The sequence below is a fragment of the Pygoscelis adeliae genome, unplaced genomic scaffold (genome assembly GCF_000699105.1).
Source record: "Pygoscelis adeliae isolate BGI_AS28 unplaced genomic scaffold, ASM69910v1 Scaffold113, whole genome shotgun sequence".
In the NCBI taxonomy this organism is placed as follows: Eukaryota; Metazoa; Chordata; class Aves; order Sphenisciformes; family Spheniscidae; genus Pygoscelis; species Pygoscelis adeliae.
The window spans coordinates 14,197,512-14,217,846 of NW_008825108.1; the positions used below are offsets into that span (position 1 = coordinate 14,197,512).

Genomic DNA, 20,335 nt, shown 5'->3' on the forward strand with positions numbered 1-20,335 from the left:
AATTAAGGACTGAGTTGTTTAAAATATGTAAAAGAGTAGAACCAATGTCTTACTTCTCAAATTGAGTTTTGGGCAATGGAGGTCCTTAAAATTTAACAGAAAGTGAAATGTTCCTTTGTGTATACATCCATAGATCAACACAATTTACTGTTTGTACCAAGTCTCTTCATTATAAAAGCATTTGGGTTAATATGCATTTTGTATGTTACTGTGTGTCTCACAAACAAGGGAACATATGTTTTAAAAGGTCTTCCTTTTCTCCAAGGCTTAAAAATGCACTCTGTACAGAGACGTCACCAAAGACATTTGCAGCACTTCAGCAGAATGAGCTTCAAGTGGCATAGGAAATGTACCAAATGAACCAAATCACCTAAAATTGACTAGAGATGGAAACCTACAGTTACAGTCAGACAAGGGTTTCCATTTGTGCTGATAAGCTGATCTGAGAGAAAAAAAAATTGCTTCTTTTAGTGAAATCCCCCCTCCAATATTTATTACCTTTCAAGTTCAGAGGAAGGAAGGAAGGAAGGAAGGAAGGAAGGAAGGAAGGAAGGAAGGAAGGAAGGAAGGAAGGAAGGAAGGAAGGAAGGAAGGAAGGAAGGAAGGAAGGAAGGAAGGAAGGAAGGAAGGAAGGAAGGAAGGAAGGAAGGAAGGAAGGAAGGAAGGAAGGAAGGAAGGAAGGAAGGAAGGAAGGAAGGAAGGAAGGAAGGAAGAAAGGAAAAAAAGAAGGAAGGAAGGAAGGAAGGAAGGAAGGAAGGAAGGAAGGAAGGAAGGAAGTGCAAGATGAGCTTACAGAGCCAGGAAATTCACCAAATTTAGAATCCAAATGCAAAAAAGAAAAGTTAGAAGCTCATACCTATACCATGAACTAGTCTGGAGTGAGAGGAGGCATACATTTTCTCTGTGAAACATTGCTGATGGCCCTTCCCTGGTCCCTGAGTATATCCCAGAACATATCGTGCTGGGACACCCCTGATCTGGATGACACTGTCACTTCTGGATTTTGGGATGCCAGAGGGTACTGTTTTGGGACATCTTTGTACCTTTACTGAAGAAAGAAGCTTTCAGCAGAGAATATTGGTGTGAGACGGACTAATTAGTCTGAGGACTGGGTCCTGTGCTCTGCTGCTCCCCATGGTCTAGTGAGTGTGAAAAGCAGCACATATATCTGGATGTAGCTCAAATGTCAGTTTTACTTTACAGTTCGTATCAGTAGTCAACATCATGCCTGTAGCTCAGCCCCACAGCTGTCACACCAAGGGTGTCATATGAGACAAACCCTTCCTTTGAGCTACTTCATCTTATTTGTAAAAAAAAGTGTATTTCTAAAGATCTGTCTAACGTGGCTCACTGGCCAAACAGTTTTGTTTGTCAAGTAGTCTCCACCATCTAAGCAATCTTTAAGACAGAATAATTCCACTTCTTAACCTCACTGGTATCAATGTTTTGAACCGCTACACAAATGCCATTTTTTCCTGGCTCAGAACCATATGAGTTGGGCCAGGGAAGTCAAGATCCTTAATTGCCAGGAGCAGGAAAAGCTGCACATAGCGGAAGGCTCTTGCAGCAAGAGCTGGACCCTTTCCCCAGGAGGACAGGAACCTGCTCGCTCCCAAGAAGGGCCCAGGGACTATACTTGAGCTGGCTGCCTTGCCACGTGCATCCCAAATCCCCAGGTTGTGCCTCGTCTCAGAGGTGCCATCCAAAGCCAGTCAGCTGTTCATGTAGTAGCTGACATTAGGACAAGATTAATGACATCTGAAGCCTGGGCAAAATCTACACACGGTGCAGTTACCTGTAACTAAAAAGTGCCTAGCCTCACAAACGCAGCAATAGCCATCCAAGAGGAATGCTCTTCTTTATTTAAAGAAATGTGCTTCAGAGCAAAGGCATTTAAAGAAAAAAACCTGCTCATGATCCCTCCATAATATCCTTTCTCCTCCAGCAGGCATTAGCCAACCAGCCTCTCTCAGAGAGTAACACCACCAGGTTTATGACAGCTGCTCTGTTTTGCTTTAGCCAAATGCCAGTCCCCATCACATTAATTTTATCCTGGCTCCTCAAGAGCATTTAATGCTCTGAAAAAGCAGTAGGTCCATAAAATGGATATTAATAGAGCACTTAGCACATACATGTTTGTGATTAGCAGCTTAAAGATTAAGAACCCAAGTAAAACAAAACCTGGAGTAATTCCAGCCTTGAGTCAGGAAGTATTTTAGCACCGAAGCCATGTCATGCACCAAGGGTGCTGTTCTATAATTTTCCCCAAGAAATGGGGGTTGGAAATGAACATTAGCTAAATAAAAAAAAAGGAAAAAGTCAGGCATCATGATATTAATGAATAATTCCATCCCTGCAAGTTCAGAAACCATAATGCTGAAGTTGCTGTATCATCTTTTCTGTTGCCTCTCACAGGGCAACGCATCAAGCACAGACTAGATTTCACCTCTGATTGCTCGTTCAATTCAGATAATGTTATCAGTTTCTTTCTTTTGAAAAACGTAATAATCTGATGCAGTAGGTTTACTTTTATTAGAATCATAGAATCCCTAAGCGCCTCATCTACACATCTTTTAAATACTTCCAGGGATGGTGACTCAACCACTTCCCTGGGCAGCCTGTTCCAATGTTTAACCACTCTTTCAGTAAAGAAATTTTTGTCATGACATTTTGGCAATTTATGGTCATGATCATACCAAAAATATCATCTTCCCTTCAAGGAGACTTACATTGGAGAGGAAGATCCAGTGATCCCACAGATTTTAACCTTACTTATGGTGAGCAATGCTCCTAAATCAGCTGGCAATACAGTTGCCAAGTGACACAAGGTAACTCTTTTTACAAGGCCATCTTGCTGGCTTCATAGGAAAAATTACCTCCCACTGGTCTCAGCTGAGTACCAGGGTTGGGGGAAGGATGAGTGGGACATTAACTCCTTCCCCAGCAGTGATGTGGCCATGATAACACACCTATGCAGCTCCTCTTCCCTGCCTTTTGCTCCTTATCGCAGAGCTGCAAGCAACCCTCTTAAGCAAGATCTGGTCTTGTTCCAGTTGGAAAGCATTTTTATGTTCCTTCATATGAAAAAAAATAGTTCTCACAACAGACAAGTCTTTTTTCTTTAAAGATTTATGACAACATGAAATGTATTTTGTTTCTTCTCTTTTAATTTGCCTTGGTGCTAAAATGTTATTTTCCTCATTAAAAATTACGACATTTGGAAAAAAGTATATGCAGGAATAAACAGCATGTGGGATGTCAGCCTTGTATTTCACTGATAAAGAACTGCTGGGATGAGGGAGCACAACAGCGAGTCCTGCCCGGCAGAGAAACCAGCTGAGAGCAGTGAGCAGTGAAACACTTGCCTGCCATTCAGCCCCTCTGCGTCACCACCCCGGGTGGCCTCACAGCCCCGCTTTGGGGTCTCATGTTTATTTTCCATGCTAGCAGAAATGATCAAGGCATCTCACTGGGGCAAAACACAACACTTCTCCCAAAGACTGCTTAGGGAAGAAAGGAAATGTCACTTAATAACGGTAGTTACAAAGAAAGGAGAGAAAACCGTGGGCTGGTGGAAAACCCCCAAATTAAAGATTGGGCAGGGACGTGCTGATTCCAGCAGGTGAAGAAGGAGGGAGAAGGTGGCTGGGTTCTGGCAGGCATATGCCAAGCTAGAAACCACGCCACAGTGTGCCACCAGCAGTATTGCTGTGTCACCTCTCAGTCTTCTCTTTGCCTCTCACTAGATTTTTGACAGAGCTCCTCAGATTTGGATGCATTTCCATTTACAGCCTATTAATATCTCATCTCTATAAATTTGTTTATTTATTTCTCTAATTATTCTCTATTACTTAACACACACATACACCCCTCCATCCAGCTAGGTCTTTTCTCTAATTAGACATGGGTTTTCCTGATTTTATTTCTCAGTGATGAAATAATGATATTACATTTTCTGAAGATTCAGGTTGTTCTCTGAATTTGGGTGTTGTAACAGTTTGAGAGGAGCTCTGAGTCATGATTTAATAATGGGAAGAAAATAGTAAGCACTGTGTCTAAGGGAAAGGCATAACAGTAGCCATGAACTCTTATTAGGAATGAGACCTGTTTTTACAAGTGTGATCACTGGAATGCAATGAGGGAAACAGCCAAATCTCTGTGCTTTGATGTCTCCAGAAGAAGGACGTGTACCTTCTTAGATGGCTTAGGTTGGTCAAAGACAATTCCCTGGCTCCGTTGGAGGGACAATCTGGTAATGGCCCCTTGAAGCAGTACTGTATCACCCCGTGATCCTCTCTGGCCTTGGATCCCACACTTTTTCTAATTTAATGGGAAACAGTGGAAGTATTCTTCATTGTGCATGAACAGCGGTATGTTTAGTGAGGATTTAGCATAATGTTTCCCTGAGTCTGGTGGGGAGAATTTTCTGATTATCAAACTGTGAACTGTCAGTGGCATAATTTTCCTAAGCACTCAGGGAGTAGTGTTCTTACGGTATTTACATGCCTGGAGATGCAGAGAGCACTGCCAATACCTACTGGTGCCAAAAGTGGTTAGAAAACAAATGACTGATTTCCAGAACTGGATAATTTGGAAATATCGTAATGTGCCTTTCTGCATCTTTAAGCATATCTTTTAAAGCCTGATGCCAGGTGACTTCAGCACCTAATCCTGCTGTCAGAAGTACTTCAGTCAGTTAGGAACTGCTGTGAGCCATGTGCAGGGACAACAAAAATGGGGCTATGAGGCAAAGTCTTCAACTCCGCTCGCTGCCCAGGACTAGTCATTTCAGCTTGCCATAACTCCCCGGGCTGCCAGCAGCAGCAGCTCAGAAGATGTTCCAGTGGCAGCTAAGGTGGCTCTGCTGCAGGGAGAGACAAAGAGACACAATGCCCTACTCCATCAGGCACCCAGGCAGCACGTTGCCCTTGCTCCTGAGCCCCAGCCAGCTCCCACTGGGGCTTTTCTAAAAGACCTGGATGCTCCTCAACAATAAAATTAAACCCTTAACTCATTTAGTTGCCTTTCCTTCTCTATTTTTCCTTAACTCATCTTCTGTGAAAATGTCAGTGACACCCACCGCTAGTTTTTCTTGCACGAGATTTGGCTCAAAGTTAGGCATATTCTCTGTTTATGTTTTGTACGTGTAGAACAAATAGCAAGCTGAGCCAGGGAAAGGACTCCCAGCAGTTTCCTGACAGCATACAGCACAGTAATATATCAATGAATCATTCAATCAACTAATAATAGCAGGTAAGAGAAAACCAGAAAGACCCACTCACTCTTACGTGTTCTGCAAAATTAAAAGCTAATTCATAAGAACTAGTCTATGGAATTCTGTCCCGTGTTCTTGAAATCTCTATATGCTGTAAATATCATGCATAGTGAATGATGATATGAACATTTGCCTCATCCTTTAAAGGCAAATGTTCAATTTAAATCAAAGAACTCTTGGCTTTTTTTTTTCTTAAAGATAAGCAATAATTTATTTCTCTTTCATCTTCACAATTATCACATACTGCCCAGCTACATGACCAATGCCACTACATAACACAGGAGAATTTCCCACCTACACTTTACTTGGACAAATACAATTGCAATTTACAGATTAAATGTACTGTACAATGTGTAGTTGGAAAAATGTCATTCTTATCTATACGATGAGATGTGGCATATGATTTATAAAGAGATGCAATCTAAGATGTAAAACTTTAAAACTTGTTAAGTCAAGGATACAGTATAAAGCATTTTGGTTTGGTATTGTACTGTTACTAAAGTAGAAAAAAGAAAACTAGAGAAATAAATCCAGATCTTAACTTACAGGATATGTATTAGGTTAAGAAATTAATTGGCTTCTCCACTTTTTTTGTTTTGCTTTTCTTTTTCTTTTTTTTTCTACAAATGAATAATATGAATATATTGCAGGATAAAGAAAGACTGCCAGATAAAGAAGGTACCGTTATATGAAAAACAAATGAAAAATTACCAGGTAATTTTGCTTACAAAAAAGGTCAAACTATAAACAGTCACAAAATATATAAAAATGCCACATTGAACGAGGCAATCGTACTCTACCTAAACTGGTAGTATACTCTCTGAAAGAAGTTGCGTTCATACAGTAGTAACTGATAAAAAGGCATTGTGCACTCTTGTGCCATCTGGAGATTTAGCACCGTGTGTCATCAGTTCTTGGATTGTCATCCAGTTGTCCAAGATTTTCTTGTTTCTCTTTTTCATCATCTTTTTGTGACTCAGTTCAATAATGTTAATCTCCTTTTTGCCCTCGCTGCCACTCTGCGGACTTTCCTTAAGACATTCCAGCCTGCTCCTCATCATGAACTCCCGCCTCCTCCTCTGCTCCTTAGCTCGCACCAAATGCTGCTTCCGCTCTTCTTTGCTCCAGTAGCGACCCATCTTCATCTCACTCATCGTATCATCATCTGTCGTCATCCCACTGCGCTCCTCTTTAATTTTTAAGGCACGTTCCTTCAGGATTCTGTCTCGAACTGGTCTCTTTGTGATGTACCTCGTCCCATCACTCCTGATTTTCACTTTCCATTCCATCTTGGGCTCCGCACACTTCTGTGAGTCTTTGCACATGCTCACCAGGCTGAGCTGGCTTTGGGCGTACTCCACAGCAGACTTCTGCTGGATCAGTTGCATATAGCTTTGATAATGCTTTGCATGAGCAGGTATATTCCCATACCTGTAAGAGGAGCTGTGATATGGAGACAGGTAGGGAATGTGCTCGCTGCTCTGCTTTTCCTGGTCTGTGAATTTGCTGCTTTCTGATGCCAGCACTGCGTCCTCAGCAGCACTGTTTTGCTCAGTGGGTTTGGTTTTGGCTGAGGTTGTCTCCCTGTTGCTTTGTCCTGAGGATGACTGATTAGCCACGATTGTGCTCCTCAGGTTTTTCCTGTTGGTTATGCTGATCATCCTCTGGAGAGAGTTATCAGGGGATCGCTCCACAGTCAGTGGAGTGCTCCTGCAACTTTCGGCGGTGTTGTAGGCGCTGGAGCTGTCCTTGTCAGACTTCTCAGGGTGCTCCATGATGTCATCCAGTTTGCCTCTTTGTACATCTATGCTGGTGTTATAATTCCTGAACCCTTCGTCATGTAAAGCCCAAATGTCTCCGTACTGATCCCTCACCTTTTGGAGCCGGTGAGCTTGCATAATATTCTGACATTCGAGTTCAATGTTTCTCAGTTCCTCATTGAGTAGCTGCAGCTCATGCTCCACTCCATCTTGCTCTCTTCTGTTGCACTCTATCGTGCTGCTCGAGTAATACAGGTCATACTCCCCGTGGTTTCGAATCTTGCACTTCAGTTCCAACAGCTGCCGAAACCTTTCACATTCCTCCTCTGGGTTTCCTATGAAATCAGACTCAATGTATTCCCCAGACACAAAGCTTTCATTGCATTGGAGCTCAACACTTCCTAACGTATCTTGGCTGTGGCCCAGCTCCCGTTTGCTCTGCAGGGTAGCGCTGTTCTGCTCCTCAGGTGCATTTTCTTGCTCCGAGCTCTCGTCATTACGCAGACTTTCATCTGTAGGTCCCACCCCACTGTCCTTCTCATGATTGTTGGATGATGAGGTTGCAGTGTCTGTAGTGCCATCCTCCTCTTCATGTTTCTTTGGCTAAAAAAACAAGCAAACCAAAATGATTATCAAATGCAGACCATATTACATGAGAATATTTTCCAGCTCTGTTTTGCTTAAACAGCTGGGATCTGATTTAAGCCGAATTAAAACAGATCACTAAACAGCAGTCCTACTGCTCATAGCTTTTAAACATTTCTGAGAGTCATGCTGTGGTGGCCATACTGAGTGAAGTAGATGAATTACAGCACTAGTGACATATCTTCTGAAGTCCGGAAAGAAATATTTCCCTCTCTAGCTAAGCCATTTCTTTGCAGTGCTTAAAGATAATGATCACCAGATGGTGTACTGTTTTTGATTCTGGATTATGGCCAGAGTCTGGTGGAGCTGAAATCTTCTCAAACTTGGGAAAAAGCTTCAGTACTGGTATCACTTCAAAAAAATAGAGCAAGCATCCAATCAAACAATGACTAGTACAATCTGAAAGGGTGCAAAGACTACTTTCATCAGTGGGTTGTTTGGTTTTTTTACCAGTGAACTCCTTGTTTGCTCCATGGAGATGGGCAGGGTTGAATCCCGCAGAGGGCTAGCCTGTTCCACTACACCCTCCACGGCCCTCTGTCACACTTCTTGTTTTCAGTAGTCTTTTTCCGAAAGACTGTTCATTTTGAATTCTAGGATTTTGCTCAAGTAGACCTCTCTCTGTTGGATCCCTGGAGACCATTTTTGTTCCCTAGTTAGAGTTTATATTCCTTAGAAATAAAACCAGCCTTTTACCATTAAGCGTAGAACAACACTGAGTGCTCGCCATGGGCATAATGTCAAACTTTTATAGACTGTTGTTTTTTAATTCACACTCCACTCATTGTACCTAACCTATTTATATTCTCAACCTATTTATATTTGCAAAGAATGTGAGATAATACCTCTCTGAAGAGACTTTTTATTTTTCAAACTGGATAAGCAAAGAATTCCCCCCAATTCCCCTTACAGAGCAATCATGCAGAGTGCAATTTATATGGCCTGTTCACCAAGTATCTAAATGTACATAGTACCAACCAAGCGCCGTTTCTCTTTTAGGAGGTATAATTGCATAATTATATATAATGGTAGTAATAATCACGGGAGAAAAAAGGTACAGTGCACCCAGTGAAAGGAAACAAACTCAAAGAGGCCACAGAGACCAATTCCCTTTTTCTCTACTTTGACAGACAGTAAAACAGGATGAAAATGTGTCTCCTATCTCCTGTCTCATTCTTTCTCCTCTCTTCATGATCCCACACCCTTCAACTGGTTTCCTTTCTGCAATTGTTAGGAAAAAATAATGGCCTAGTCTCAGAAAAACAAAAATAACCTCCACCCCCCAAATGCAACGTAATAGTGGAATAAAATAAATACTGAAAGGAACACAACACCAGGAGAATTCAGTGTCTGTGATAGACCAGTTAAAAATCTCTGAAAAGATGCTTTAGCAATTTGTTGTCAGACAAGACTTGCAAAATCGTAGCATACCTTTTACACTCATCCTGTTGCACATACAACGTGCAGCTGGTAATAAAATGCACAATATGTCTGTAACTCTCATGTAGCTTTGGCAGCCACGCTGGCAATGTGCCGATTACTATCTCTCACCTTCCCCAAACAGGGGGAAAGTCTCCCCTTGAATTTAAACGTCATGGGACAGAATGTATTCAGTGTTGTTCAAGGGATCATGCAAAGGTTCAATGCTTCTTGATGTTGTAGTGTCAGAATTTTCTAGAAACTAGATTTTGAAACTGCAAGGGACAAAGGCAGACTTTCATGAAAATTCTGCAAGTGTTAAGAATTCAATGGTACGTATTTTCCTGATCTGAGATCCTCTCAGATCTTTCTACTTATCTGCTTAAAAAACAAGGGTATCTTGTTGTCACAGGAAGAAGCAATATGAACCGTAGTACCAATAACACTCTAAATAACTAACTATTGCAGAATTGTTCTATAATTATAATTTATCTGTTCTTTCTTTCCTCAGCTTATGCATTGCTGTGAAGGCGTATAAAGTATATTGGAAGATTTTTTTGTTAAGGCTCTTGTTATATTTTTCCAAAGTGGCTGCAACACTTTAGTTCCGTTTTCAGGAGTAGCTGGAGAAGTGGTGGGAATGCAATGTCTTCCCACATCACCTGTTTTTTAGGAGTTCCAAATGTCATATTTTACACAGAGAAAAAACCCAATGTCTAGAGAATTCTTCATGAAAACCAAGAGTAACCAGAAAGAAGAGCATCCCAACCAGCCAAGTGGTCAGGGCATTCACCGGGAATGCTGGAGATTTAGGTTTAATTTCGTATTTTTCTAGTTTACCTCCTCCAGGTGAGTGCTGCTACATAAGCCATTCTGGTCCCTTCTCTCACCTGCTTTGGAGCTGTTCCAGCTTCTAGTGACCTCTTCTGCCCCCAGACTTTTCAGCAGAGAAGTGACTCTAGTCTGGGTCACCTACACTGCACTCGAGCCACTGCCCTGTGTAACCCATGCTTCTCACTGCTCTGGAAAATAATTACTGACACAAGGGAGAACAGCTCCCCCAGACACTGGGAGGGCTGTGCTGCAGAACAGCCAGCAATTTGGGTGCCCACCCAAATGCAGGGCTCCATCCACACTAGCAAACGAGGAAGGCCAGGATCTGCTTGCTGACCCTGAGGGTGAGCGATGTAGCACAGCTTGCATCCATATGACTAAACTCATCTTACCCCTTAAAGAGGGTTTATCCATACTGTGTTAGCACTAGCACAGTTATACAGCTTACAGGAGCTGAGCTCCATGATGTCTCCAGCATGGTGCTACACCACCAAAGCATATATTTGAGCATTTCTGAAAAACCCCTTAATGTATCCATTTGTCTAAGTGTTGAAACAGACTTTACAGCTTGGGCCCACGCAATCAACACTTTCAGAATTAGTGACTCTTGTTTTCCACACCACTTTTACCAAAAATTTAAACTTTGGTCCTTCAATTTCCACTTGATTTAGACTGAGTGAATATAATACACTGCCATCGACTCAAGTTACACTATCCATAATTAACACACACACAAAAGATGTAAAAAAAGCAAACCCCATCTTTCCAGTCTAACAGAAATCAGATGGGTGGGATTGATTTCACCAAATCTAAGTGTCTATAGTACAGGCACCTGAATGTCAGGTGGTCACTTCGGGTTCCCCTCCTTGTCAGGAAGAAATGTGCAGACTGAGCAGTCTTTTACAATATGAGATTATTTTAATTTTATTTTGAAAGGTAGCAAGACTAATTCCAGGTTAAGTCCCTTCTGAAAAACAAGAGATAGTCTCCAATTGTCAGTGCGTTGCTCTTGTCAGTGTTATCTATTATCTATTCCAAACAAAGTGTTTGTTTTCAAACGTACGTTGTCAATCTCTTTTACAATTACTTCTGTTTGAAATACCAAAGGGCTCCTTAGGCCTCATCTTTGCAGTGAGAACTCAGATAATGAGAAGGCAAACCTGGCGGTGCATACAATCAAGCAATAAATGAACCTCAAAAGATTCTGCATTTCAGCTCCAGCAAGCATTCATGCCTATAAAATGGCTAATCTTGCAGGAATACAGGCACTGTTCTATTCTCATTTTACAACCTATGATGTATATTGGGACTCAAAACCCAGGCTGCTAAAGTTTGAAGGCAGTGAGATTCAGTCAAAGGTTTTAATAAATGTAGCCGCTGGGATCTCCAGTCAGTCTGACAGTGAGAGGGAGACTGACCATAGTGAGAGGAATCTCCGGTGGCAGGCTAACCTCGAGGTACTCCAGCCACGAGGGAAGATTGAGATTGATTTCAGTGGTTCACTAAAAGGGAAAATGCTCTTCTGCAAACAATGCTGTTCTTTTAAAATACGCCTCTCTCAAAAAAGAATTTCCCCCAGATATTTTCACTGCATTTCAGCTTTGAATGAACTCGAATTAATTTTTTTATCCAATTCTTTCTCTTCTTAATAGGTTTTGATATATTCCATGATACCGATAAGAGTTTCTGCATGGCGAATGTATGGTATTCTTCTGAAAGTTATCTCTGCTGCACAATGAACTGCGATGTTGTAAAGGGGAAGGAATACAGTGAGTTATAAAAACTGGAGAATTACATCTTTCCTCGAGGTTTATTGGACTATTCTATACAGAGAAGATACAATTCTTGATTAAATTCTGTAGAGTGGCTCAAAAACATACAGAAAAGACACAACTATCTACTTAATTCTTCTATTACAAACTGTACCAGATTTTTCTGTGACAGCTCATACTAAATGTTAAAATGGCATTCTGTAAAACAGACTTGTATTTGGAAGGATATTCTGCTATCGCATGTATTCATTCCTGCAGCTCGCAAGATTCATGATGACAGATGATTATGAAGCCAAAGGACTGTGTTTTGGTTCACAAAAATCAAGGCTGGTGTTAGAGCGAAATCTCCATGGCCAACCGAGGAGCTTGAAGATACTGAGCTTGGCCACTGGCAGCTGCAACGAATGCGTTTTCATTGCTCCGATGGATTATGTGATTCACCTCAGAAAACTGCTAGGTTTCCCAGCCTAACAAGGAGTAAAGAACCAGTTTTCCGACTTGCCGAGTCACTACTTAGAGTCTAGAGAGACAGCAGCTGTCACAAATTACTGATGCCCCATTACACACCAAACTGCATTTGGTTGATTCAATTACTCATCAAAAGGGCAAAGAAATGTCTGGCTGTCCTAGAATTACTTCGAGCAACTCAACGTCAGACACCGACAGAGCACAAGTGACCATAATTTTTTCAAGGGTAGGTCTCTTCTACAGTAACATAAAATCTCAACAGGGAAAAAAACCCCTATCCTTAGTATAAGATCCCAATGGGGAATAAGCAATCTCAATGGCTTCTGTGAAACCACTTCACAGAACACCGTTGTTCAATAATTAACACTATCCGCAACCCAAATTCAGTGAAAAAGCCAAAGCTTGACAAGAACTTGGGAGTGGAAGGTCACAACTGTGAAGTGATTTCAGAGGCCCCAACACGTATGAGGGGCTAGTATGGGTTTGTAGATAGACCTGCTCAAGAATTTCCTCCAGAAGTGGTGGTTTGTGTGAAAATATCACTATGCAAAGGAAATTGCTTTGTGAAGAACAAGTGTTCTTTCTGACAGGAAATCTTTTGCTATCTGAGATAAAATTTGTGGTTAAAAAAATAAACAAGATGCAAATATCAGTTCAAAGTAGCTAGCAATGCAGTAGTTAGCACATTTAACCTGGGAAACTGAGGCTTGGATCACTGCCTGGAAAAGAGGGTCGTAACTAAAAGGCCACTATATATCCTGTTGCAAGGCTCCCTTCACCTCTGACCCTGGAGTTATTCCACTTCGTGTAAATAATTAAATGCTTGTAAGATCAAGGATTTGTAAACTGATCTATCATATTCCAGATAATTGACTTAATTATTCTGTTAGTGACCCTGTCCTAATGAATATTTCATTTATGTACAGTGAATAGCTTTAATAGGAGCTATCACCTAGTCAATAGCCCAGCATCAAGGCTGGAGGGGAGGCGAGGAGGAAACAGGCTAGATGCACGTTCAGGCCCCGAATGTGGAATTTGAAGCCAGGTCTCCTGTTAGCCAAATAAGCTCCTGTTAGCCAGAAGAAGGAAGGCTTTCACAGTCTTTCTCCCTCTCTCCACTTCAAAGAAAAATGCCTCAGGCTCTGCTTTCGAGCAATTCAGAATGGGGAAAAAATTGTAAATCACAAATTTCTGTGGGTGGAAAAACAGTTTCTCCCCAGCTGTACATATACAAAAGCCAGGACATGAAATTGGATTTTATTTCCTTGGCTCCACACCGGTGTGCATGCTGACAGATCATCTGATTCAGGTGTGGATAAGGTCATTTATGCCTTCCACAATAAAGTACAACTGAGAAGACCCATCCCTTGATGAAACTGTATGGCTGGGGGTACACATGCATCTTTGCCATAGTCACAGTGCTTACAGCACATATGGGCAGGTAAAAGTCGGGATAGCAGCAAGCTGAGACTATGCTAACAATATGCTTATTTGTCTCCATTAACAAAACAAATGCCGAGTTGTGCGCTGTTGGTATAAGAAAAATACACTTGTATTACCAAAACACCTGTTGTTTATTTTAAACACCTCTTCCATCTTGTTCTGCAAGCTCTCTGGTGCAAGGGCTGGCTCATACCTCACATGCATACAACAAGAGGGACATCTATCTCAACTTGGAGCTCGAGGTGCCACACTGATACAATTCATTAAAAAAAAAAATTGACATAAAATACAACAACATAAACACCAAACACTTCAGAATTAAAGAAGGAAAGCAATATTATTCTGAGAGTTCAGAGAAAATGAGAAATCTGCGCTTATCACAGCCTCCTAAATTGTTTGCTTACTTGTGATACTGGGCCTAAGCATCTATTTTTCTCCTTTTCCTTACCTACAGCGTGCCGGAGTTCACAGCATTTTAGAGACAGAATTCTATCAGAGCCTTTGACTCCATTTTACAGCATACCATTTCATTCTCTATTAATAAAAAAGTATACCTAGCAAAATTTCAAATGATACGTTTAGTAGCAGTCCTACCTGCTCCACCTCGTTGGCTGTGTACTGCATCGCTTCATTATGCTGCTCTTCCAACATTTCCAAGTTTAACTCCTCTAAGAATTCATTCCTTTCATCATCCAGCCACCCTTCTTCCAGCTGCAAAGAATACATTAGTACATTATATTATGTTAGCAAGGACACATGCTAAAACAGGGTAAACCCAAATGGCAATGCTTGACTAGTTCTTTTTATCCTAATGATTCTCTTCAGAAAGCCAGGTGGTAGGAGTTCGCGTCTCAAAAAGAGAAGAAGAAAAAGAAGGATGAAAAAAATGGGACTCATGCCTTTTATCCTTTCTTGAAACAGTATGACTGATTTTCTCTCATAATGAAGGAGACTGCACAGCACAGACATTATTTCCTTTCAAAAGGTATGAAAGGCGCAGTGCATAATCCTGAAGCTGTCATGTTCATTACCGCCGAGAGCTCCTGTGCTGAAAGAGTGGCAATGTTACTAATAGGGCCAGGAGGCAACCGGGCTTTTTCCTCTAACAACCTCTGTCCCAGTGCTGTGCCCTGCTGCCGCCACCTCAATAGAAACCTTATGTTGCGTTTCTGTCACCGTTTTCCCATTGATCTTCCAGGTAAACAAACAAACAGAAGAGGGTGACAGAAAGATGCGGTGATTTGAATGGAGGTTATTTTTGTTCTTGCGGTGTGCCTGGAAGCAAGGCTTACCCGTTTGTTTGTTTTTTTCTCCAAGTGCAAAATAATACTTTGACATTTGGTGAACACAGTGTTGCAAAAGGACAGGAGGGGATGCTATGTTTTCTGTCAAGTGAGTATGTCCTCTTCCTGCACCCACTTTGCACCCTTCACATCTTTCTAAATGGATAAAACAGGCACCCCTGGCCTAAAATGCTATTCTTCCCATTTTGTTCGTTGTGCACATGTGTGCACGTGGAACACATCCATTTGTATCTGTAATCCCTTGCCAGATGGCACACTGCACTGAAAAGAAAAATATTGGTCAGTGGCACTCCTGGCTCTATAACGACGAGATCGTAGCAGAAGGGAAACACTTATTGTTTTGTCGCTGATGAAGGAATCAGGGGAAGAAGGTGACAAAAAGATGCTAAAAGGAAAAGTCTCAGCATTAGACAATTACAAGAGTACCAACTATTCATGTCCCAAGACAGCATAAGCAATGTAACATGGGCCAACATGTTCACCAGAAGAAGTACCACTGCCTCAAAGCCAGGAGAGCTCTGGCCACAGATGCCAGTCAGAAAAGTTACACGAAACCAGCAAGTAGTAGTTCAAAGCTACACAAGGAGTGATTGATGCTGTATGGTACTTCTAGCTGAATACTGGCAGGAAACCACTGTTTCCTTCACAGACTCTGATATGTTTTTGCCCATGCCAGTGAAATCTTTCCTCTTATAAAGAACATAAGCCTTTCACCATTTCCCTTGGCAAAGCCAGCCTCTAAAGCCATCCCCTTGAGATTAGAAGGAGGCTTTTTTTCTTGAGGACATGTAATTTTTGTGTTTGTCCTTAATGGGACTTCCAAACTATTCTCTGAAACACCTGGTACTGGCCACTAGTTTTGTTTACTTGTCTTGTTTGCTTTTTTTTCCCAAGGAAAGCATGGACACAGCCTTCCTCTACCATGAAGGATGCAATTGAATTTCCCTCATTTGAGGAAATTGCAGAGATTAACAAATCTGGAGGACAAAAGATGAATCTCACTTGGGCAAATCTGCTGCTTTGATCGTGGCAGACCCAGTACCTAACTAATGGGAATGCTTATGTTATGTTACAGCTTTTAGAATAAAAATAATGTATGGCTTAGTATACACGTGCACTACATACACTGTGTGCACATACACACATGTGAATGCACATGCCTGTGCCATCTGCTTACATATTAAACAGGTTGTGCGCTCCTCCGGTGCTCTGTTTCAAAACTTAATTATTCATCGGTATTCACTGCGCAAATAAATGGTCAGAGAAGGTTTTCTTCCCTGTTAGCGAATGAATGTGCTCAGCAGTCACCTTTCAAGATTGCAATACTGCCATTACCATTTTCTATCTAGAAATAAAAGCCTGCTTAATCCTGCTGTCTTTTACCAGAGTCAAAGCAGCACAACTACCAGAAATCAGTTTGTGGACAGCCTGATTTCTGACATACTACAGCTTTTTCTTCAGTTTTGTATGAATATGTTCTTAAAACACATAAATTAAACAAAAAAATCCCAACACCAAAGCCCCAAACCAAAACACACTTTTATAATTTGAAAGGAGCATCTGTATAGGAAGCTATATTGGTACAGCTAAGTAGTTCCTTAACTCATATTGATGTAACTTTTTCATGTTGACCAGTCTAAACAAATACAGAGAATTAACTTTCCCTGGGCATGTATTTTATAAGCAGGTGGGTTTCTGTTCCCTACTGAAAAACAAAATCTTAGTGAAAAATAGTAAGAATAATCTTGAAATAACTCTTCCAAAACTTCTGCAACTTCCAGTGAGGGCTACAATTTTGCAATAGAAACTGATGCATGGCTTTTTTTGCTGTACTATGTCACCAGTTTTATGGGAATTGTTTAGATTCCTGAAAAACATAAAGGAAATGAATGCTGAAATTGTGAATCTTTTATAACTACCGTATTCAAGTAAAGATTCCAAGTGGCACTGAATTACACTTACTCAATTTAATTTATACAGAGTATGCAGCTAGCGAGACTGAGAATATCAGATCAATAGCATGAGAGACAAATGGCAACATAACCAACTCTGAATTGTTGGCAGATGGAGAGAACAGTGACAATATAATGTCTTTTTGCTTTGCAATGGCCTATGAACAGAATATAAAGGGAAGTACAAACAGCACTCTTCTTCCACTCTACCTCTCCTAACATCTGCCCCCTGCAATGATATAAAAAATTCTTGGCATGGCAAGATTCTTGGCATTGGCATAATTTTATTTTTAAAACCACAAAAATGTTTCTAAAAGCTTTTGAAAATGCACCTCCCAAGATACAATTTGTAATGTACAAGCAGGTTTTTGTGACCAGGGTGCTTTGAAAACAATTAGATCCAGGTTTGCTGAATGGTACTGTAGTGAAAGTTCCAGAATTGGTACATAAATGAACAGTTTACATGCCTGCTTATAAATACATAGGATAAAAAGAGCCATCACCAATGACCAACTACAGCTTTGTGTAAGTTCATATAAATGACTGAGGTAAGTATGGGAAATTTATCCCCAGAACAAATAACAATCATCTAACGAGTAATACATAGTTTTCTAGTTCTACTTCATATTTTACTAATATCATATTAGTGCTGTCAGCTTTATTTGTATACCTGCTTACTCTGCCTGCTGGAAAGGAATTGCTTAGTATGGGGAAAACAAGCCCTAGTAATATCATGTTATTGTCTTTGTTGGCTAAACAGGGGCAAAGCTCTGCAATTATCTGTTTCCTCCTTTTGTCAGGAACTTTGGCATTCCTATTTCTCAGCAGTTCATTACTCACAGCGACACTGAATGTATGGTATAACCAGGGTTCTGGCTCAGTGCATCTATTTAGTCTAACCTGCATCTCCGGTCTTGCAACCAGCAACACAATTTTCTTGCATTCTTCACTGGAGAGCAATGCCACTGCCTCTTCCCGATTCTGGACATCTTGGCCATTTATCTAGAAAACAAATGAAAGTGGCACATAAGTTTCTATTTCCACAAAGCAACACACAATAAAGGGCAGATATCAGCTCATTTGTGCTGAATGTATGGACAATGAAACTCGCGCAAGGGGCTCATCTTCAGCCCCTCAGTGGTAAGTGCCTTCACTCAATTATGCGCTTACTGTAAGAGCTGTATCGATCGTTGAAGGATGGCGGACATCAGAGGAAGCCGTTATGTTCATAAATGTCCAACCTGCGCCCTGGTAACATACATCTAGCAACACAATTAACCAGCCCCTGACAGGTGACGTTCATCTTTCTCCGTTCAGAGTAATGGAAGTGTCACTCTGAGATAATAGTGCTGGTGGAAGCAAGACTGGTAATGCTACAGCTGAAATCAGTCACACTGTATGCTGGTAGAGAGCCAATTAGAGAGCTACAGTATTATCTCTCACCAGGCAATACTTATAGGCCACTGCTTCTTGCTGCTCCATTTAATCATTTCATATTTGTGTGGACAGCTTAGTATCCAGAATCACAGAAAACATATGTATCCCCCTTACAAGGGGATAATCAAAATAAAAGTGGTTCTCCAATGAGAACGTGCTTTTCTCGCTACCTTTCTCCTATGCTGTCACCCCATTAAAACAGCCATGTCCATGATTACATGGTAAGAAACACATTTGGCATTGTCCAAATCCTTTTATTGAGGGAATCAAATAGAAATCTTATTTTCCATGCGTATTTGGTTTTGCCCAACAAAAAATACTTGGTCTATTTGAAAATGGGTGAAAACAAAACTGGAAGACAGAAGGATCTGAATATCTGGGGGAAATAAAATCTTGTAAGGGTTTGATTTCAAAGTAGCAGGAACTTCCTGGTTGTAAAGTAAAGAGAAAGTTGCATTTCTGCACATATGTTTGGCCTGAAAGCCTTGACTCAAAAACACAGCTTTAATTCAGATCAAAGAAAACCCCCGTGTACCCTGATTATCTAACCAGCAATGAGTAAAATGTCTGAGACCCTTCAAAGCTTACATGATGGGATGCTTACAAAGCTTACAAGAAGGGATGGCTGTGGTCTGTGGGAGACCAGACAACCATTTGGTAACGCAGAGCTGCCCTAACCTGAAAAGCAGAGATGCAGCCACAGCGGTGCAGGAGCAGATCTCCAGGTTGTGCAAAACACCCCCAGCTGCGGTGGCTGCTCCGGTGATTCCTATCAGCTGAGCAACTGCCCCTCTCCAACCCTGGAGGCGGTGGCCCTGCTGGCCCCGCACAGCCTGGAGGTGCCCACCCCACACCAGCTGCACCATCATGGGGGACAAGCAGGACTTCAGCCTGCCCAATGGTATCTCACCCCCATGGACAGCACTTGTCAGCCTGGAGGTTCACAGCCAAAAATAGCAGAAGTTTAGGCAAGTCTTGGCAGGACTGTCCTTATAAAACCTTTCCCTTGACTTTGTAACATTTGATGTAAAATACTGAGGCTGTTCTCAGATGCTTAAGAAGACTGAGAAGGTGACAGGAGAGGTGTGACGTTTGTGAGAATGAGAAGGGGACAGTTTCAGCTTCAAAAACGTGAGGAAACCTGCTGTAATTTCATGAGAAATACATAAAACAGAGTGTATCCCCCCCATAGCCTTAACCGATGCCATCCGCCACCCACAGAAAATGCCCCCACGCTCAAGGATCCTGCTCTCTCCCAGCCTCAGTGTAATCCCCCCATAATGGCACTGTCACCTTCTATTTCTCTGAGTTATCTCATCAATAAGAGTAGATAGAGGGTCAATGTGTTTTCAGATATGAAAGTAAACCCCACATAACTCTCTGGGTGTTAACTTTAATGATCAAACTCATAGCTATATATCAGCACTGACATTAAAGTAATGCTCCAGTCTACAAAAGGATGGCAGAATTACCTATGCTTTCCTCTTGCCCCCGGAGTCTTTACTCACAATTGAAATGAATTTCGTTAGGAACTAGAGAACATTTGCTTGAACGGCTGTTGGCTCTCCACTTCACTCAGAAATTTTAGAAAGCAAGGAAAGGAGCAGAAAATGGACCTACCCTCTATTTCCTTATTTTGAAATCATAGAGTAGGAATGAAAGTTATTTCTACTTGGTCGAATAAACAAGTTTTTTTTCTGATTTTTGAAAGTTAAAAATATCATTATATCCTGTTTGCTTTCTTCAGTAGGTATTTTGTAGAAAGACGCAGAAGACAGTTCACTGACTTTTCCACTCCTAGCCGCACCCCATGATGTGATCCCATCACCCTGCCACCCCAAGTCCCACTGAGGGGCTCACTGCCCTCGCACCACAGTGTCCGTGTCTTCTGGAGGGGAACACCATCCTCTAAATGTTTTCACATTTCCAGCCACACAGAGAATAAACCAGCAGCCCCTGAGTGAGCCCTGACATTAAAATGTAACTTATTGTTTCCTCTCCAAAAGATGGGCCACTTTGGTAAGCC

At 41.5% G+C, this 20,335-nt stretch overlaps 1 protein-coding gene across 1 annotated transcript in view; it reads right to left on the bottom strand.

Annotated features, from left to right (window-relative positions):
* Positions 1–5,901: 5,901 nt before the first annotated feature.
* Positions 5,902–20,335, bottom strand: part of PDZRN4 (PDZ domain containing ring finger 4) — a 112,199-nt gene continuing 97,765 nt past the window's right edge. Inside the window, exons 6-8 of the mRNA XM_009327618.1 lie at positions 17,773–17,874; positions 14,211–14,327; positions 5,902–7,638 (exon numbers count right to left, since the gene is read on the bottom strand). Coding sequence (XP_009325893.1) covers positions 6,112–7,638; positions 14,211–14,327; positions 17,773–17,874 — 1,746 coding nt within the window. The 3' untranslated portion in view covers positions 5,902–6,111. The remainder of the gene's footprint in view (positions 7,639–14,210; positions 14,328–17,772; positions 17,875–20,335) is intronic.